The following is a 23,033-nucleotide window of genomic DNA, read 5'->3' on the forward strand; positions in this document are numbered from 1 at the left end:
TTGCCAGCTATGGCCTGAAGTGTTAGCTGCTCAGTCAAACACTAAGATGATTTGTACATGACCCAGCCTGATCACCCAGGACAGCGGGTTCCCAGGCTGAACTTTCTCTGACCCTCTCACAGACAACTGTGATGTTTTTGGGGGGCAGTTGTACACATTGTGACTCTGGCATCGCGCCAGTGCTTTCTTGATTAACTGGTACCACCAGTTCATTCAGACTGGAGGTGAAAGCACCATCCCAGCCTCGTCCTGCTTGAGTGGGCAGAGCTTTTCATAGGGGGTGTATAGGCCACGCATTTAGCCGTGTTTCACAATGAGTCATTCATAAAATTCATAAATGATTGGACACAGACTTTTTTTATACCAAGGCTACAACTCCACAACAGATTTTATCCTATGCAGAGAAGCATCTATGGTCAGAGCCCATCTAAGGCCCAATTTAGAAAATGCTCTGGGTATGTTATGTTAATAGACTAGAGCCATCTACGGCCCTGTCTACAAATGCTCTGGGTATGCTTTATAGACTAGGCACATCTTCGGCCCCATCTACAAATGCTCTGGGTATGCTCTATGGAGAATCCCCTTGTGTTCTCTGGGGTTCTCTGAGATATTCTGGAGTGCTCTTGGATGATTGACTGTACTTCCCCCCTCCACCCTGGCTTGGCTGCCACATATCCTCATCCAGCCACTCACTGAACATTTGCATAAGAAAGTTCAGTGGCGTAACTATAGGGAGTGCAGGGAATGCAGCTGCACTAGGGCCCGTGGCAAAAGGGGGCCCGTCCTCAATCTCAACGCGAAGCGAGTCATTGAAGAACTGACCGGGCCCCCCGCCATGCTCGACGCATCGGAAATTGTGTATGATCCAGTCCCATCAATTTGCAAACATTTCTCAATTACGGTGACGGTTATTCACAAATATGAGCTATCACTTGCCCAATAACCATTTTAACAATAGTCAGTCTTGACAACAGCAAATAATTAATTTAGCCTCTATTGCCTTTTGCTGAATGAAACGAGTCTCGTTTTTATTAAGTAATATTGCCATCGAAAAATACCTGACCCCCAGCCCTCTAAACGTCATGCATGTTACGTTTTAAAATACGCCTAATGCTACTTGAAATGTATTTTTTCGCGTCAATGTCTTTAAAAGAATAAGTTACTTTGCAGCTAGGTCTACGAGATATTGTTGGAGGAAGTTTGTTTTGTAATTGGTTGCAGCAGACGAGGCGCTGTCGAGCGGCTGTTCCCATAAATCCATGTTAATGTTCGTAATTCACAATAATGTTTGATAACCCCCTGAAGAAGTGGTATTAATGTTTTCCCATGTGTTGTCTATCAGCTCATTATACAGTGTTTCTCCAAAATCAGTTTGATCGATGAAATACTGTGTTCATGGGTGTTTTCATGACAACATATTGTAGCAACCCTTAATGTGTATTGTACATGCGTCTCACTAGACTGCAATATCATAGTATTCACCTGACGTTACGACGGTAAGGGGGGCCCATTGACATGATTTGCACTCGGGCCCGTCAAGACATTTTTACGCCGCTGAGACAGTTACAGGCTTTTCTGGAGGGTCTGGTGTGCTCTTGGGTTTTCTGGGAGTCTCTGCTCTTGCCTGTAGCCTAGAGTCTGGGGAATCACTAAAAAGGAGCAGGAAGTGGAGGGGACACTGCAGTGTGTGACTGCAGACATGAGCACATGATGGGGAGAGTCCCGAAGGACAGACCACTCCACTCCCCGACAACACCACTCATCTTATCTCCCTAATAATACTTGAAATGTATAAACACAATGCTTTACAGATCCTGTATTTGAATCCAGTGAAGGCCAAGTTTTTAACCTTGTTAACATATCCATATGGTGTTCTGTTCATGATACGTGTTGTGAGTGAAACAAGCAGTTGACTCCATGGCTATATAGTTTCACCTTGGAACTGCAGTGTAACAATGTCTCAAAAACACATCATCAAACAGCCTTGGTTTCATACATCACACACAGAAGGAGCCAATCCCGTCATCTCGTGGGGTGAGGCTTTCCATGTCATTAGCATAAGGCTACGTTAAGGTGAGAGCTATCAGAGAAGAAGCCAGGTGTTGCTGATGCATATTCATAGAGAGACACTTAACACTAAAACCTGACCCTAACCCTAATCCAGCACTGTCTGTTCTCCAGGATTCATCTAACCCTAAAACCTGACCCTAACCCCTAACCCTAATCTAGCACTGTCTGTTCTCCAGGATTCACCTAACCCTTAAACCTGACCCCAACCCCTAACCCTAATCCAGCAATGTCTGTTCTCCAGGATTCATCTGGGAAGCTGTGCAAAAAAAAATGCTATGAGGAAATACAAACCTAATTCTGTGCAAATCACTGACTGAGGGGAATCTATTTACATTGTTTTCATTTGGTCAGGCACAATAAATGGATCAGACAAGAAAACATAATCACTTTATGGAGATCGAATGGTTGGTAGATATCCTCGCAAATTAGCATTGAGCAATACTGACATAATGAGAAAATATGACCACTTGTGATGCCTGGCTCCATGCAGGTTTGATTCTATAACAAACCAGAATGTCTACCAGCATTCCTGTTGGCCCTTTATGTTTACAAAACAACCGTTTCTATGCAACCATCTTCTGCCCTACAGGAATACGCTAATCATATGACCTTATGTGCCGCGGTTCTGCTTAAGACCTCTTCCTGATTACCAGGGAGGTTTTTTCTTGCCCCTGTCGCCATTGTGCTTGCTCTTAGAAGGGTTCAAGCACTGGGCTCTGTAAAGCGCCTTGAGACCATGTAATTGTTTTGGCGCTATATAAATCAAATTGAATTGAATTAATCAGAATCCCCTTCAGCAGATCCTCTCAGAAGGCTGTTATAGCAGCCTCTCTTTGCATCCCTCCCCACTGCCAGCCCTCTCTATGTATCCCTTTACTGCCCCCTTAACACATTACATTAAAGCAGACTCTACACATCCCCATAAAGATCTTATAGCAGACTCTATACAACCCCATAAAGATCTCATAGCAGACTCTATACAACCCCATAAAGATCTTATAGCAGACTCTATACAACCCCATAAAGATCTTATAGCAGACTCTACACATCCTCTATAGAGATCTTATAGCAGATTCTACACATCCTCTATACAGAGATCTTATAGCAGACTCGACACATCACCATGGCGATCTTATAGCAGACTCTACACATCCTCTATAAAGATCTTATAGCAGACTCTACACAACCCCATAGAGATCTTATAGCAGACTCTACACAACCCCATAAAGATCTTATAGCAGACTCTACACATCCTCTATAAAGATCTTAAAGCAGACTCTACTCATCCTCTATAGAGCTCTTATAGCAGACTCTACACATCCCCATTCATATCTTATAGTAGATTCTACACATCCCCATGGCGATCTTATGGCAGACTCTTCACATCCTCTATAAAGATTCCCTACAGGAATACGCTAATCATATGACCTTATGTGCCGCGGTTCTGCTTAAGGTTTCTTCCTGATTACCAGGGAGTTTTTTTCTTGCCCCTGTCGCCATTGTGCTTGCTCTTAGAAGGGTTCAAGCACTGGGCTCTGTAAAGCGCCTTGAGACCATGTAATTGTTTTGGCGCTATATAAATCAAATTGAATTGAATTAATCAGAATCCCCTTCAGCAGATCCTCTCAGAAGGCTGTTATAGCAGCCTCTCTTTGCATCCCTCCCCACTGCCAGCCCTCTCTATGTATCCCCTTACTGCCCCCTTAACACATTACATTAAAGCAGACTCTACACAACCCCAGAGATCTTATAGCAGACTCTACACAACCCCATAAAGATCTTATAGCAGACTCTACACATCTCCATAGCGATCTTAAAGCAGACTCTACACGTCCTCTATAGAGATCTTATAGCAGACTCTACACATCGCCATAGCGATCTTATAGCAGACTCTACACAACCCCATAGCGATCTTAAAGCAGACTCTACACATCCTCTATAGCGATCTTATAGCAGACTCTTCACATCTCCATAGCGATCTTAAAGCAGACTCTACACATCCTCTAAAGAGATCTTATAGCAGACTCTACACATCCTCTATAGAGATCTTATAGCAGACTCTACTCATACCCAGATATCTTATAGCAGACTATACACATCCTCCATAAAGATCTTATAGCAGACTATACACATCCCCAGATATCTTATAGCAGACTCTACACAACCCCAGATATCTTATAGCAGACTCTACACAACCCCATAAAGATCTTATAGCAGACTCTATACAACCCCATAAAGATCTTATAGCAGACTCTATACAACCCCATAAATATCTCATAGCAGACTCTACACATCCCCATTGAGATCTTATAGCAGACTCTACACATCGCCATAGCGATCTTATAGCAGACTCTACACATCCTCTATAGAGATCTTATAGCAGACTCTACTCATACCCAGATATCTTATAGCAGACTATACACATCCTCTATAGAGATATTATAGCAGACTCTACACATCCTCTATACAGAGATCTTTTAGCAGACTCTACACATCCTCTATAAAGATCTTATAGCAGATTCTACACATCCTCTATAAAGATCTTATAGCAGACTCTACACATCCTCTATAAAGATCTTATAGCAGACTCTACACATCCTCTATAGAGATCTTATAGCAGACTCTACACATCCTCTATAAAGATCTTATAGCAGACTCTACACATCCTCTATAGACATCTTATAGCAGACTCTACACATCCTCTAAAGCGCTATTATAGCAGACTCTACACATACCTTGAGACCAACCACAAGATCATCAGCTACAAGCAGATACTTAAAGTAGACACTTCAAGCATTTCCATATTATTCAGTCAATTATATCTGATAAAGAAAGGTACAGTGTAAAAAAAATTCTAAACAACAATGAATTGAGTGCAACAGTCCTTCCCTGAAGGTGCTGACATTTTAATCATAGTTGCAGTGCAGAAGTGACATCAGTGGTGACATCAGTGGTGACATCAGTGGTCTGTATGACAAACGCTAACATTGTCCATTCTGCAGCCGTTAGCCAGTGATCAGCCTTGACGTTCAAAGCAGCCCTAACCCCAACCCTTAACCCTAAACCCAACCCTAAACCCAAACCCATTTCCCACTAGAGAGGGTGAAAACAGGTATCACACAGCTGCCTTTAAATTCTCTACACTTTGCCTTCACTTAGAAAGTCCTTCCTGTCTCTCTCTCTATTCTGACACATTTTGTCCTTGATTGGAAACGCCTCCAGGTAATGGCTAGTAAATAAGCATGGTCAGTCACAGTAAATAAGCATGGTCAGTCACAGTAAATAAGCATGGTCAATCACAGTAAATAAGCATGGTCAGTCACAGTAAATAAGCATGGTCAATCACAGTAAATAAGCATGGTCAGTCACAGTAAATAAGCATGGTCAATCACAGTAAATAAGCATGGTCAGTCACACTAAATAAGCATGGTCAGTCACAGTAAATAAGCATGTTCAGTCACAGTAAATAAGCATGGTCAGTCACAGGGCGCCTGTCCCGGCATCAGGACACTTCGTCCAGCTGCAGGCAGTGGGTGGAGTAGGCGTGAAGCTGAAGAAGGGTCTGACGGGGAGAAAGAGGTCTGCCCTGTCTGCCACGCCTGGCCTCCAGCACTGCGGGGGCCTGCCTGTCTCTGTTTGGGGGGTGGGGGGCCGCTGGGGATGGGGGGTGAGGCCAGCAGGCTGGGTTGGGGTCTGTGCAGGGCTGGTCTGGGTCAGGTCTGGTGCCCCCTGCTGGCTCGTTGCTCTCACAGCTGCTGCTGCTGCTGCGCTCCGCGTAGAGGTCACGGCCGTTGACCTTCAGACTGCAGGAGTCTGCGACGCTGGTGCGGGTCGACGCCCGGGCGCTGCCGCCGCTCACGCTCGCCAGAGGGTCGCGCCAACACAGGACGTGGTGGCGGACGATCCTGCGGAAGGTGTGGCGGAACTCTCGTATGCGGTAGGCGTAGATGAAGGGGTTGACCACGGAGTTGCCGTGGGAGAAGAGGATGGCGAGGTACATGACCCAGACGGGCGCGTGCTGGCACCGCGGGCAGAACAGCGTGAAGCAGTTGATGATGTGCAGCGGCAGCCAGCAGACGGCGAACAGCCCCACGATGATGGCCAGGGACTTGGCCGCGTGGACCTCCCTCTGCAGGGTCGAGCGGGACTTGTGCGCGCCCGGCGGCCCGGTGAAGGCCTCCATCTTGATGCACTGGAGCTGGCGCCGCGCCGCCATGAAGATGCGCAGGTAGATGGCCAGCATGAGGAGCAGCGGCAGCAGCACGCACGCCAGGAAGTTGAAGTAGACCATGTAGTCCATCACCACCACCTCCTCGAACAGGCACCGCATCATGCCAGGCGGGCAGCTGCCATTGGAGGGTGGTGGTGGCGCTCCTGAGCTCACTTTGTGCCAGCCCAGCATGGGCGTCAGGCCGATGACCACCGACAGCACCCAGCACACGCCAATGATGCCTCTGGCTCTCTGGCCCGTCACCAGACTGTTATACCTGCAGGTGAGAGGAGGAGACGTCTGGGTTAGCAGATTAGGGCTGCAGAGGTGAGAGGCCACAAGACATGACCTATTATTATTATTATTATTATATATAGGGTCCATAGTCCACTAGGGAGATGACCTATAGGGTCCGTAGTGCACTAGGGTCATGAACTGTCCTATAGGGTCCATAGTGCACTAGGGTCATGACCTCTAGGGTCCATAGTCCACTAAGGACATGACCTATAGGGTCCATAGTCCACCAAGGACATGACCTATCCTATAGGGTCCATAGTCCACTAAGGACATGACCTATAGGGTCCATAGTCCACCAATGACATGACCTATCCTATAGGGTCCATAGTCCACTAAGGACATGACCTATAGGGTCCATAGTGCACTAAGGACATGACCTATAGGGTCCATAGTGCACTAAGGACATGGCCTATAGGGTCCATCACCTAAACTCACTTTCAGAACCCATTCACCTTCCCAGGAATCTGCCATGGGGGAGAGACAAGGTCTAGTAATACTTGGAACGAAATGGCAGCTTTCAAACACAGATTACCAAGGTGAGTAAAGACGTGCTCTTTGTGTCCTTGTATGTGATCTGGCACGAGCACACACCAACACAGACAGACAGACAGACACACAGACACACAGACAGACAAACAGACAGACAGACAGACAGACAGACAGACAGACAGACAGACAGACAGACAGAGACAGAGACAGAGACAGAGACAGAGACAGAGACAGAGACAGAGACAGAGACAGAGACAGAGACAGAGACAGAGACAGAGACAGAGACAGACAGACAGACAGACAGACAGACAGACAGACAGACAGACAGACAGACAGACAGACAGACAGAGATAGAGACAGAGAGACACACACACACACACACACACAAACACACACACACATCGGTCTCATCGTTATAATAAAAGCAAAGAATGCTGTCTGAAATGTCAGCGCTGGAGAGACGGTGGAGAGCGAGCGTCTATTTTCAGACGGCCCTCCTGCTCAGTGTGGGAGCCCAGCTGAGGTCCTGGCTGCAGTCACATTCTCAAGATGTTAAAGTTCAGGAACAAACACTGAGAAAACAAGTCCAGCTGATGGAAGACATAAACTCTCTCTCACACACACACACACACACACACACAGACACACACACACACACACACTCTCTCTCTCTCTCACACATACACATGCACAGTCCCATCTGTGTGGTGACATACAGTCTAGATAGTATTTAAAGTCCCTCCTCTATAGCTCGGTAGATGGAGGAATGGGGCATTGACCTCCCGCTAAGCAGACTGCGCTCATGCTGATGCAGATGATCTGAAGGAGCCATCTGCGATGGTCATCTCTGGGCATGTCCAGCAAGGGACTCTGCACCCTGGGAATCACCGCAGACATGGGGGCTGGATGTTCCCATCGGACTCAAGAACCCTTACATCCACCCAGGGTTAGGGTTAGATAGTGTGTTACATCTACCCAAAAATAGCAGCGCAGCATCAGTGAGCTGTGCCTCTTTAATAAGCATTATTGCCTTAGAACTGTGCCTCTGTTATAAGCAATAGCGCTCGTATCAGTGAGCTGTGTCTCTTTAAGAAGCATTAGTGCTCGTATCAGTGAGCTGTGCCTCTTTAATAAGCATTATTGCTAGTATCAGTGAGCTGTGCCTCTTTAATAAGCATTAGTGCCTTAGAACTGTGCCTCTGTAATACGCATTATTGCCTTAGAACTGTGCCTCTGTAATACACATGAGTGCTCGTATCAGTGAGCTGTTCCTCTGTAATAAGCATTAGTGCTCGTATCAGTGAGCTGTTCCTCTGTAGTAAGCATTAGTGCTCGTATCAGTGAGCTGTTCCTCTGTAGTAAGCATTAGTGCTCGTATCAGTGAGCTGTTCCTCTGTAATAAGCATTAGTGCTCGTATCAGTGAGCTGTTCCTCTGTAGTAAGCATTCGTGCTCGTATCAGTGAGCTGTTCCTCTGTAGTAAGCATTAGTGCTCGTATCAGTGAACTGTGCCTCTGTTATAAGCATTAGTGCTCGTATCAGTGAGCTGTGCCTCTTTACACTTACACTTACACTTAGTCATTTAGCATACGCTTTTATCCAAAGCGACTTACAATTTTTACATTATACACTGATGGCACACTGCACATCAGGAGCACTTAGGGGTTCAGTGTCTTCAGTTAATAAGCACTAGTGCTCGTATCAGTGAGCTTTGCCTCTGTAATCGGCATTAGTGCTCGTATCAGTGAGCTGTTCCTCTTTAATAGGCATTAGTGCTCGTATCAGTGAGCTGTTCCTCTGTAGTAAGCATTAGTGCTCGTATCAGTGAGCTGTTCCTCTGTAATCGGCATTAGTGCTCGTATCAGTGAACTGTTCCTCTGTAATAAGCATTAGTGCTCGTATCAGTGAGCTGTGCCTCTGTAATAAGCATTAGTGCTCGTATCAGTGAGCTGTTCCTCTGTAGTAAGCATTAGTGCTCGTATCAGTGAGCTGTGCCTCCGTAATAAGCATTAGTGCTCGTATCAGTGAGCTGTTCCTCTGTTATAAGCATTAATGCTTTAGAATTGTGCCTCTGTAAGAACCCTGACCCTAAACATGTAACACAGGTCTGTCTTACACCAGGAAACAGAGGAGTGATGTAGAATGCTTGTTTCATGCAACACTAATGAAAATTATGAATAATAAATGATAATAAATAACACTCTCAATTAGGGATGCATACCTAAACCCACGTTCAGGTTCAGGTCCGAATTCGAATCCAGAGGTTTAGGTTCAGGTACGGACCTAATAAGTCCGGACCCGAACCCATGGCATATTTGAATATATGAACTGTTTAAAGTATACTATTAATATAAATACATACAAAACATTTGGCTTCAAACTACAGCTTTTTTTTTTTTTACTTCAAACTATGAACATTATATTAACTGTAAACAACAGTTTATAGTCTACTTAAATAAATATAAATAAGTACAAAAAAACACACACACACTCAGCACACACTACAGCTTCAAACTTATTTTGCAAAAATATGAGCATATTTGCCTTTGGAGTAAAAAATGTATTATTTTGTTTGTATTGTATTATTTATTTCATGAAATTTCACCATTTCTGATTTGTTTATACCTATCTTTTCTATCTGTTTATAGTTAATCTTTTTACTTGAACACACTGAGTACGAGAAAATGTGCACTCCCCCTTTAAGAGACTAGGATACGTTTTGCTGTGATCTCCGTTTATTTGTCAGTCTGAGGTTGCTGATTTGCTGTTGACCTTCTCTCCTCTTTACACGCAATTGTTGTGTTGCATTTGCTGCACGTTGCGATGTTTGAATCTTTTTGTGCAAAATACAGCCACACTTTTGACCGTTTACCTTTCGGTATTTTCTCTGTTAAAAGGTTTATGGCTAGCTCTGTTTGTTCTTGTTCTGTGAAATGCTGCCTGCTCTTCATTGTCATAAGACTGTTGCTATGAAAACACCAATGAGCGACACAGGACAAAGTTTATAGTGGGAGCTAGGGCAGTTGTAAATGTGCCCCACGAAATCTGCCTGGCAAAAAAATACAAAATAATTCATACAGATCATACTTACACCACTAACGTTACTGCTAGTTAGCTATCTCTAGTTTTCTACTGTTTTGGAAGCAGCCCCTGTGTTTCATGTTGCAGCCTGAAATAATTCCTGTTTATAAGACAACATTTTACATACGTTTTCAAGATTTAGCTGCATGATTTGTTGCTGTTATTTATTTAAATCAGCTCAGGCACCGAAATCTGCGTGACATTTCGGTCCGGGTGCGTAACGGTATAGGAATGTCTTTTTCCACCACGCATTTCGCGATCTATAAAAGGTTTAAGATGGTCTAGAACGAAAAGGATATAGTATCTGAGTGCTAGATTTTTTACAAGTCCAGTACCGAATCACTGGGGTTTCGGTTTTTCTGGACCTGAACCTAAACGTTTTTACAAGTCCAGAACCGGTCCGGCGTACCGGTATGCATCCCTACTCTCAATAGTCCAGGCAAAGTAGTGTTTTACGACAGACTAATTGTAATAGAATTTTTTTCAGCATAGATCATTTCTATGAGGTGTCCAGAACAACATACTAAAAGTCCTAAGGAATCCAAGTTGAGGAAATATGTTTAATTCTCATCAATCTGAGATGTGTGCTAATAATGCATGGTAAAAATATGCCTCAAAATTTCAATTTTTACCTTTACTCCTATCAAAATGAAACTTTACACAATGAAAGTACCAATGAAAAGTAAAAAAATTTGTATTACAAGTTTCTTTTGAAATTAATTTGAATATGCACATGAGCTCCACACTTATTGAATATGTCCATAGGCAGAAACACCATTCATATGTATGACAAATACATCGGCCAAATCTTCATCCTATCATCCTACTGCCAATGGGAGATGGCAATGTTGCTTTTAGACTGGCCTCTAACCTGAAAACTGCCTGGCTTGGTAGTACCTGCCAGGGGAATGGTGTTTCTGACTATGCAATCAGGACATATTCAATAAGTGTGACGCTCATGTGCATATTCAAATTCATTTCAAAAGAAACTTGTCATACAAAAAAAGTTACTTTTTATGTATACTTTTACTATGTAAAGCTTTACTGTGGTAGGAGTAAAGGAAAAAATTAAGCCCATTTGGTTTATTTTGGGCATATTCGATTAGTGTATAGCTCATTTGCATATTCAAATTCATTTTCAAAGAAACTTGTAATACAAAAAATTTAAATGTTCATGGGTACTTTCATTGTGTAAAGTTTTATTTTGATAGGAGTAAAGGAAAAAAAAAATGTTTTGAGGTGTATTTTTGCCATGCATTATTAGCATACATCTCAGATTGATGAGAATTAAACATATTTCCTCAACTTGGATTTCTAAGGACTTTTAGTATGTTGTTCTGGACACCTCATAGAAATGATCTATGCTGAAAAAAATTCTATTACAATTAATTCCATTTTTGGCTCCAAAATGGGCTATTTTGCCTGGACTACAACTGATGTTGGCAAGTACTTCCTTGAAGCCAAAGAAGCCTTCTTAGGATTCAAAACTCAGAACACTAATAGCAACAGAACCATAACCCTTACCCAGTACAGACACAGGACGGAGATTCGCCTCCCTCCCCAACAACACCACGTGCTCTGAAGGGATCACTGCTAATGTGTCGCTCACAGGATGGTGTGTGGGACATCATGCTACAGTGAGATCTTATGCTCAGATATAGTATGTGATGTCTTTCACCTGTGCCGGACTGCACGCAAGCAAGTGTCCACATCTGTGTGTGTTGGTGTGTGTGTGTGGGTATGTGAATTTTCTGTTTCATCGCTCTACCTACCCTTGAAGTAACCTAACGAGCACACTCGTATACCCATTAAACCGTTCTACAACAGTTGAATGCTCTCTCCTCAATCTATACACTATACATGTGTAAAATAAAATGTAAATGCCCACATTACAGCCAGAAGGCTATAATTGGGGCAAAAGGTGGGTATGTGACCAACCGGACCATGCCGTGACTTTTAAGGTGTGGGTCACAGGCTTGTGCTGGAGTTTGTGACATGCTACAGTGAGATCTCATGCGCAGATATGTGTCCTTCACCTGTGCACGACTGCACACAAGCAGGTATCCACATCTGTGTGTGTGTGTGTGTGTGTGTGTGTGTGTGTGTGTGTGTGGGTATGTGACCTACCTGAGTGGGATCTTGATGGCGATGTAGCGGTCGACAGCTATGGCCAGCAGGCTGAAGATGGAGCTCTGCGTTAGTACCAGCACAAAGCAGACCATGAACAGGCAGCCGTAGAAGCACGAGCAGAAGCCCGTGCTGATGGCGATGGAGAAGGGGATGGCCAGGACGCCCACGGCGATGTCCGCCACCGCCAGCGACACCACGAAGAGGTTGGTGATGCTCTGCAGGTTGCTGTTGAGGGCCACTGCCCAGCAGACCAACACGTTTCCCAGGACAGAGAGCAGTGCGATCAGGAGCTCCAGCAGGATGTAGACAAGCGAGGACGCATCGATCGGCATGGTGATGAGGGTCACACAGCAGCGCCCCAACGTCCGACGTCACCCCTCGCTGCTCACCCTCGCCTGCCCCCCCCTCCAAACACCCCAGAGGCTGTGCCAGTCAAGCATGAACCCCAGCTGGGTGTTTATACTCCAGACACTCCTCACCCTATTCCAGACTAGAGGAAGGGCTCTGGGTTTGTTCTAATCTGTGTCACACAACACTGTGTATTAGGATTAGGGGACCCTTGTGTTTATAATGATGGGGTGACAGTGGTATGATGGGGCGACAGTGGTACGATGGGGTGGCAGTGGTACGATGGGGCGACAGTGGTACGATGGGGCGACAGTGGTACGATGGGGCGACAGTGGTACAGGAGGTGGAGAACTCGTTTAGTAATCAGAAAGTTGCTAGTTCGATTCCCTGTCGAAGCGTCCTTGAGCAAGACACTGAACCCCTAATTGCTCCTGATGTGCAGTGTGCCATCAGTGTAAAAATGTAAAATGTGTATACATCCTTGTTAGTCTCTTTGGATAAAAGCGTCTGCTAAATGATAAACCTAAATGTAATATTCCAGATCCACAATTGATCAAAATGTCTTCATTTCCTCAGGCATCCTTCATGTCCAACGCTGACGGAGTCTCCGACCTCACCGTCCTCGTTCCACACCTCTCTGTGTCTCGTGCTCCTCTGGTTCCAAGTCACATGATGGACGACATGATGGACAACAGGTCTATGAGAGAGCAGGGCAACCACTGAAGTGTCAATCAATTGCAGACAGAGATTAAGAAAAAAAACATTCAGTCACTGTACAGCCTGTTTCACAAGAGAAATAGTTATTTATGTTTAATGCCCAACGGCTATGTGTGTACCTATCCACCTTCTTTGGAAGGGTTGAGAGACCTCAAGCACACTTTGTTTGACCAAACCCAATGCGAGGGCAATGGTCATGTTACTGAGGGTTCATGTGTAAGTGAATTCAACTTGTTGCCAAGAGGTAAATAGCTCAGAAAATTCTCCAATAATCTAGAGCAGTGGTTCCCAAACTTTTTACAGTCCAGTACCCCTACAGGAATTCAATCTCCAGCTATGTACCCCCCCCCCCCCCCCCTTTCCATGTTTGTAGCCGCCGTCATGCCCCCCCCCCCCCCCCCCCATATTCAGCGTTTAACATTTGAAACTGTGAAATTGTCAGGGTAGGTCACTTTCCATATTCAGCCTATAACACTTTAAACTGTCCAGTCTCTAATCTACCTGTAGCTATTTTTGGCAGTGTAATTATTTAGCTGAATATGGGAATACATGATTATTTCGGGCAATGCGACTTGGCTATTCAGACTATTTAAGATGTAATGTCTATTTATAGCCCAATTTGAAAATGTAATGGGCTTTTTCACTTTGAAAACGCATATCAAATTTTCTCCCTGCCCCTGAACCACTTTGCGCACCCCAGTTTGGGAGCCGATGATCTAGAGGAAGAGCATTGTGTTCTCTGAATCTGATGTGTTCATTTGTTCCCTGAGCCACGAGTTCTGCGGGTCTCCACGAGTTTCTCGGGTCTCCATCAGTGAAGAATGTGGAGCGTTCCAAGAGAAGAAAGCCTCTGGCACAGAAACAGTATTATCACGACTCAATCAAAACCAGCATGTTAATTCCAAGGCATGTTTTGCTGTGCTTGGAGATGTCACCTGTTTTTGTCACCTGTTGATGTCATGTCTCACTTGTAACCCTTGACCTTTGCTGATAAAAAGCATCCATTCTGTTGTCCACACTACACACTGACGATGGCTTAAGGCCGAAACGCGTCTGTGCAAAATAAACTGGTCTTAATATTAATGAGAAAAGCTTGAGAGTGCGGTTTTATTCTACTCATAGTTAACATTCTTTTTATTCTACTCATATTTTGCTTTGCGGTCATAAAGCATGTGCAACAGGTTGATCATCTTTTCCCTGCTTGTGCCAGCGGAGAGGGAAGGAGCATCGCAAACACACTCAAATAAGTTCCCTGGATCTCCACTTAGCCACTCAAATAAGTCCCCTGGATCTCCACTTAGCCACTCAGAGTGAGTTCCCTGGATCTCCACTTAGCCACTCAGAATGAGTCCCCTGGATCTCCACTTAGCCACTCAAATAAGTTCCCTGGATCTCCACTTAGCCACTCAGAATGAGTCCCCTGGATCTCCACTTAGCCACTCAAATAAGTTCCCTGGATCTCCACTTAGCCACTCAGAGTGAGTCCCCTGGATCTCCACTTAGCCACTCAAATAAGTTCCCTGGATCTCCACTTAGCCACTCAGAATGAGTCCCCTGGATCTCCACTTAGCCACTCAAATAAGTTCCCTGGATCTCCACTTAGCCACTCAGAATGAGTCCCCTGGATCTCCACTTAGCCACTCAAATAAGTTCCCTGGATCTCCACTTAGCCACTCAGAATGAGTCCCCTGGATCTCCACTTAGCCACTCAAATAAGTTCCCTGGATCTCCACTTAGCCACTCAGAGTGAGTCCCCTGGATCTCCACTTAGCCACTCAAATAAGTTCCCTGGATCTCCACTTAGCCACTCAGAATGAGTCCCCTGGATCTCCACTTAGCCACTCAAATAAGTTCCCTGGATCTCCACTTAGCCACTCAGAATGAGTCCCCTGGATCTCCACTTAGCCACTCAAATAAGTTCCCTGGATTTCCACTTAGCCACTCAGAGTGAGTTCCCTGGATCTCCACTTAGCCACTCAGAGTGAGTTCCCTGGATCTCCACTTAGCCACTCAGAGTGAGTTCCCTGGATCTCCACTTAGCCACTCAGAGTGAGTTCCCTGGATCTCCACTTAGCCACTCAGAGTGAGTTCCCTGGATCTCCACTTAGCCACTCAGAGTGAGTTCCCTGGATCTCCACTTAGCCACTCAGAGTGAGTTCCCTGGATCTCCACTTAGCCACTCAGAGTGAGTTCCCTGGATCTCCACTTAGCCACTCAGAGTGAGTTCCCTGGATCTCCACTTAGCCACTCAGAGTGAGTCCCCTGGATCTCCACTTAGCCACTCAAATAAGTCCCCTGGATCTCCACTTAGCCACTCAAATTAGTTCCCTGGATCTCCACTTAGCCACTCAAATTAGTTCCCTGGATCTCCACTTAGCCACTCAGAGTGAGTCCCCTGGATCTCCACTTAGCCACTCAGAGTGAGTCCCCTGGATCTCCACTTAGCCACTCAGAATGAGTCCCCTGGATCTCCACTTAGCCACTCAGAGTGAGTCCCCTGGATCTCCACTTAGCCACTCAAATTAGTTCCCTGGATCTCCACTTAGCCACTCAGAGTGAGTCCCCTGGATCTCCACTTAGCCACTCAGAGTGAGTTCCCTGGATCTCCACTTAGCCACTCAGAGTGAGTTCCCTGGATCTCCACTTAGCCACTCAAATTAGTTCCCTGGATCTCCACTTAGCCACTCAAATTAGTTCCCTGGATCTCCACTTAGCCACTCAGAGTGAGTCCCCTGGATCTCCACTTAGCCACTCAAATTAGTTCCCTGGATCTCCACTTAGCCACTCAAATTAGTTCCCTGGATCTCCACTTAGCCACTCAGAGTGAGTCCCCTGGATCTCCACTTAGCCACTCAAATAAGTTCCCTGGATCTCCACTTAGCCACTCAGAGTGAGTTCCCTGGATCTTCACTTAGCCACTCAGAGTGAGTCCCCTGGATCTCCACTTAGCCACTCAGAGTGAGTTCCCTGGATCTCCACTTAGCCACTCAGAGTGAGTCCCCTGGATCTCCACTTAGCCACTCAGAGTGAGTTCCCTGGATCTCCACTTAGCCACTCAGAGTGAGTTCCCTGGATCTTCACTTAGCCACTCAGAGTGAGTCCCCTGGATCTCCACTTAGCCACTCAAATAAGTTCCCTGGATCTCCACTTAGCCACTCAAATAAGTTCCCTAGATCTCCACTTAGCCACTCAGAGTGAGTTCCCTGGATCTCCACTTAGCCACTCAGAATGAGTCCCCTGGATCTCCACTTAGCCACTCAAATAAGTTCCCTGGATCTCCACTTAGCCACTCAGAGTGAGTTCCCTGGATCTCCACTTAGCCACTCAAATAAGTTCCCTAGATCTCCACTTAGCCACTCAAATAAGTTCCCTAGATCTCCACTTAGCCACTCAAATAAGTTCCCTAGATCTCCACTTAGCCACTCAAATAAGTTCCCTAGATCTCCACTTAGCCACTCAGAGTGAGTTCCCTGGATCTCCACTTAGCCACTCAAATAAGTTCCCTAGATCTCCACTTAGCCACTCAGAGTGAGTTCCCTGGATCTCCACTTAGCCACTCAAATAAGTTCCCTGGATCTCCACTTAGCCACTCAGAGTGAGTTCCCTGGATCTCCACTTAGCCACTCAAATAAGTTCCCTGGATCTCCACTTAGCCACTCAGAGTAAGTTCCCTGGATCTCCACTTAGCCACTCAGAGTAAGTTCCCTGGATCTCCACTTAGCCACTCAAATAAGTTCCCTGGATCTCCACTTAGCCACTCAGAGTGAGTTCCCTGGATCTCCACTTAGCCACTCAGAATAAGTTCCCTGGATCTCCACTTAGCCACTCAGAGTGAGTTCCTGGCCCTTGTGTGTTCCCACGCAGCATGCGCTTCTCCCTGAGGACACCAGCTTTGAGAAACCAGCAGCTAAATTTAAACAGGTTCAAATAAACCTGCCGCACAGAAAGACGTTTTTAAGACTTCTAGTATATAGATTGACAGTATCAACTAAAGTGCAATCCAACATATCTGTCTAGCTAGTGAGATCATGACAGACTTCATACATCACACATCATACATGTATGGAGATCCCTGGTACATCATGTGGGGGTGATGTGGCTGTTGCCAGTCAGTTGTGCACTGTTGTTTTATCTTGCAACCCTTATAAAACTAAAATTCCCATGCACCATGCCAGTCAACCATAACTAAACATAACTCATCAAAACAAAACATAAACAAGGTTCTCATACACCTTGCCAGGCAGCCTCTCCCCCCCCCCTCATATTATGCTAATACTGACACTGATAAAGTGGCATCCAATCTCAGCCCACTGTCTCCATTCTTCCCCTCCTAGTCTAGACTAGCTCCACTGTGGGATGCTGCTGTAGTCTCCTCACCTGATCTACTTCCAGAAACCCTCTGCCTACACCTACTCACCCCCACCACACGGGCATGCATTAATTCTACCCCCCTCGTGAAACATCTAGATACTCTGTGCCAGCCTATTTACCCGTAATGTAAATAATTGGCACCATCATCATAGTTTTCTGTTTCATTGCTCTACTTACCCTTGAAGTAACCTAACGGGCACACCAACCAAGCTGTTCAACAATACTTGAATGCTCTCTCCTAAATCTATACAGTATACATTTTGTATACCATACCACCATATACCATCTTTATGTTTGTCAAAGCGCCTAGAGGCAATTGTATTGTTATGGCGCTATATAAATTAAAATGAATTGAATTTAATATATCGTGTACAATTGCCACATGTATGCTAGCTAGCATGCTTATCCTGATCCGTGTATGAATTCTAGTCACATCCAGGTCTATGTGGAGGGCAGCAGTCAGTGCCCAGGTGAGTGGTGCAGCCAGTGCCCAGGTGAGTGGTGCAGTCAGCGCCTCCAGGTGTGGAGGGCAGTCGGTGCCCATGTGAGTGGAGCAGACAGTGCCCAGGTGAGTGATGCAGTCAGTGCCTAGGTGAGTGGGCTAAAGGCCTATGTGGAAGGCAGCAGTCAGTGACCAGGTGAGTGATGCAATCAGTGCCCAGGTGAGTGATGCAGTCAGTGCCCAGGTGTGGAGGGCAATCAGTGCCCAGGTGAGTGATGCAGTCAGTGCCCAGGTGAGTGGTGCAGTCAGTGCCCAGGTGAGTGATGCAGTCAGTGCCTAGGTGAGTGGGCTAAAGTCTTGTGTTGCCAATTGCAATAGGTTTGATTTGAGGTAATTTCACTTTAAACTTAAATGTTACATGACACAACTCTGAACTTGACATGAGTTCAACAGGCTAAGGAATGAGAAAGAGCATTTCAATAACTGACGTGGGAGGGGAAAAGGGGGAACTGGAATCTCACATAGCCACACCACACTATTCAATAATACTCAGATACACACCAGGAAATAGTAATAACACCAACCAGACCCTATCCTTCACAGAATTTCTAAAAACTGACTCAAATATGTTTAAGCTAAGGTCTTACTATACATTATATCATTACAATCGCATTGGGTGATTAATCATGACACTTTTCTGGTATTCTGGTAAACTACTTAATATTTGAAGTGAAACCTGTTGACCAATGTTAACATAAGACGGTCAGAGCAGTTTTACATGAGTTAACTCCTGTCGTTAAAAACGAACTAGTCTATTCGGAATAAAGGAAGCATCTTACCTCGAATTGAAGACGATGCGGAAACACTTTTTTTTATTGTAAAAAAAAACCCCACAGCTGCGCCTACGTTAAGGCAGAAAATACTGGAAACTCCCTTTTCAGCTTAAAAAAAAATCATAATTAAACATGAAAAGGCAACGGATTCAAGCTATAGGAATATCCGAGGCAAAATCAACACGAGATACCGATCACTTCGTGGATGCTGATGACTTGGTATGCGATCTGTTCTCCGGGCAGTTGTGAAGGACCACTTTGCCTCACAGTCATCCAACTTGCGCGCAGGAAAACCACGGACACGCTTCTTCCTCTGCGCACCGCCGGGGGCTGTGCAAGGCAGTTGTGGGCAATGGCTAGAGCTAGGGCTAGATCCACTGGGACTAGGATTCTTTAAACTGACACAAATCAGTGAAACACTTCAGCTTTGTTGGTGCAGTTTTTTTTTAATATTTCTAAACAACATAAATACAGACATTACTCTACACTTCAACATCAATCAACTGCCAGGGGTGACTCCATTTTACCTTGGTAGTCCATCATTTGACCTTGACATTCAGTATTGAACATATCTATTTTCCAAAATAGATTTACTTATTTAAAAAAAAAACACAATATATATATATATATTTATACATATAAAAGAGAAAAGTCTCTGCTTTCTCTGGAAGAATAAAGGCCATACGAGAGGTTGAAGGCTTAAATGAATGCATCACTTCTTTCTGGGTGTGGTTGACAGCCCAATAGCCATTTAACCTGCAGCATCGGAACAGGAAAAGGTGTAAGCATGAAACCCCAAGGCTGATTAAACTCTGCTACGGCCATTGCATGACATGAATGACCTTAGTAGGCCTCGCTGATGATGGTGCTCTCGCATCTTACATCCACAATACAGTAGAGAAGAAACTACAGGAAGGAGGATCTCGCAGTAGAATCCGGAGGTGGCATAAAAGGCAGTAAACCAGCTGTGTGCTTGTAGCACAGCCTGCACACACATGGTGAGATGCTGTTTATGAGTTGCAATAAACACATTCAAGGAACACATTCACATTACACATCAATCTAGCAACCGTTGATAGCAGCTGCCGAAGCCACTGAATTCCATTAATCTGAAATTAAGCTGCACTTGCTGCCTTCATTCTTAACATAAAGTGGATCAACTCATGGTAAGCATACATACAGTGGATCATCACATGCTTACAATACATACAGTGGATCATCTTGTACAAATTGGTACCAAATTGCTTGTTTGCTTTAGTCGTTTTTCTTAGCATGCTGACATTGCAATTATGTAAAAGTAGTTGAGGCAACCAAAACTAGCATTCTGTTAAATGTATGGCAAAGGCATTTGCATGAAATTGCACCCAGTTCTTCAGACATACCATATGTACACCATGATGTCATTCTCCACACTGCAGGACTCCCATTACACAATGTCACAAAACTGATATCAGTGGAATGTGAAGGGTTGTTGCTAGGTAACTCTGCTAATTCACAACATTGTTTGTATCAAATTAGGTTACTCAGCTTTAACTATGCAGTTTCAAACGTGACATTTTTGGTATTTAACGTAATGTTAACTTCAATGTAAATAACTTCCATTACTGGTAAGGTTAACAACCTAAGCCTGCTAAAATGCAACACAAGCAGAAGGCATTTAGCATTTCAGCAATGAACATGTATTGGGGATGAACCCTGGAATGTGAAAAGCAAGTCAGTATCAACTTTTGGCAGAACTGCTCCTTTCACAGGATGAAAATAATAACGATGGCACTTTCTCTGAGCATAATAAATTGTCAAATTGACAAGTCAGCGTTTACCTGAAGAAAAGCTGACGACTCCTGCTAGATTTCTAAGGACAACCTTATATCATTCAGAATGATACAACTGACTTTCACACTGCATCTTTCCAGAAAACGAGCTGTGTGTGTGTGTGTGTGTGTGTGTGTGTACTGCACAGAATCAAGTCTGTTTTCAAAAGTCTGAGCCTAACCTACCCCAGGTAACACAGAGCTATTCTTTGTTCTACTAGGCATGCTCAAACGATCAGGACAGTCTGAGCCTAACCTGACCCAGGATACACAGAGATATTTTTTGTTCTATTAGGCATGCTCAAACGATCAGGACAGTCTGAGCCTAACCTGACCCGGGATACATAGAGATATTTTTTGTTCTATTAGGCATGCTCAAACGATCAGGACAGTCTGAGCCTAACCTGACCCAGGATACACAGAGCTAGAGGGGAGGAGTCTAAGCTGATAGTAAGAAGCCAGTGATGCTCTGAAACATCACACACACACACACACACACACACACACACACACACACACACACACACAGACACATCTCCATGGCCTGAAGGAAACAGAAATTAAATCAACACGACCTGCATCCGTGTGACTATGAGAAGGACAGCAGATGGTAGCCATAAAAAACCAACATGGCCGCCATAAAAAACACATACATGAGAGTTAGTCCTGAGAATGTTTCAGGTGTTGAAGCATTAAGGCACACTCAAGTAAACAAGCACAAAGACGTATATATGGCACGCACGCACACGCACGCACACACACACACACACACACAACACACACACACCACACACACACACACACACACACACACACACACACACACACACACACACACACACACACACACACACACACACACACACACACACACACACACACACACACACACACACACACACACACACACACACACACACACACACACACACACACACACACCATACGCTACATGGAGATGACACAATACTGATTAAGACTGTACACACAATACTGATGTAGACTGTACACACTGACAAGCTGCCATTTAAAACCAACTTGTACCCATAGGGAGATTCCAATTAACTAAAAACGAGGAGACAAGACCTAACTTTCTTCATGTTCTCCTCAGCAAACTAAAAAGTCCTGCTTTTTAGTGACCACTCATGGAAAAGGAGTATTCTTTAGAAAAGACAGTATCCTAGATTATGCTTCTTTAGAAAGTGTTAACTATACTAGGTGACTAGCTGTTAGGATGCAGCATGAGTTATACTGTTAGCTATACTGGGTTACTAGCTCTTAATATACTGCATGAGTTATACTGTTAGCTATTCTGGGTAACTAGCTCTTAATACACTGCATGAGTTATACTGTTAGCTATTACTTGGTGACTGGCTCTCCTTCATGCATTACAGGGCAGGCATAACCTGTGATAGATCCGCTTAGCAGTAAGTACTCGATATATATACATATACATACTCAAGTCACCTTTTAAAATATGAATGTGAGTGCAAATGTTACCCCAGGCACCTGTAAAATTAGTGTATCAATGTTACCGGAAGCAGCCTATGAGCTTTGCTATTTTAAACTTGAATGTTACAGTTAATTTGAGGTGTGCATGATGTGTGTGTGAAGGCACTGTTCATTTAAGGTGTCCATGATGTGTGTGTGTGTGTGTGTGTGTGTGTGTGTGTGTGTGTGTGTGTGTGTGTGTGTGTGTGTGTGTGTGTGTGTGTGTGAAGGCGCTGTTCATTTAAGGTGTCCATGATGTGTGTGAAGGCGCTGGAATGTAGTCAAGGGACGAACTGGCTCAAGCCATCAGTCTGTCCTTCAAAATAAGCCAACTCCAGTTTGTGCTCAAAATGTAAATACAAACAAGTACAAATCCACTAAACACGAGTTCTTGTGCATAGGAATGCTCTTACAGTTATGTACAGTGTATGTGGGGAGAAAGGAATGGAGCAGCGCTGGTATTGAGCTGCAGATAAGTTCAGCCTGTTTTGCAGAAGTCCAGTACAGGCGGGAGACACAGGTATGTTTGTTGTGGATCCAGACGGAAGGGGGGGGGGGGGGGGGGGGGAGAGAGTTGTGAGGGGAGCCACTCTTCTTCAGACAGATGCGCTGAGGTACTGATGGGACAGGGTGTTGGGGGTTCTGACGGATGGGGAGACTGATGGGTCGGGATGTTGGGGAATTGAGGCGTTGGGATGTTGGAGCATAAAACAGTTGGTCTGTCTGGGTAATGGGGTGCAGAGG

The 23,033-nt window shown here is 44.8% G+C and overlaps 1 protein-coding gene across 1 annotated transcript; it reads right to left on the reverse strand.

Moving 5' to 3' along the window:
- Positions 1-5,503: 5,503 nt before the first annotated feature.
- adora2aa (adenosine A2a receptor a) lies at positions 5,504-12,608 on the reverse strand (the record flags this gene model as incomplete). The annotated part of the gene is made up of 2 exons (XM_080852964.1): positions 5,504-6,557; positions 12,274-12,608. 2 exons carry the CDS (start codon positions 12,606-12,608, stop codon positions 5,573-5,575), a joined length of 1,320 nt encoding a protein of 439 aa, XP_080709090.1. The 3' UTR covers positions 5,504-5,572.
- Between the last annotated feature and the right edge of the window lie 10,425 nt (positions 12,609-23,033).

This window comes from Sprattus sprattus (genome assembly GCF_963457725.1).
Source record: "Sprattus sprattus genome assembly, chromosome: 15".
In the NCBI taxonomy this organism is placed as follows: Eukaryota; Metazoa; Chordata; class Actinopteri; order Clupeiformes; family Clupeidae; genus Sprattus; species Sprattus sprattus.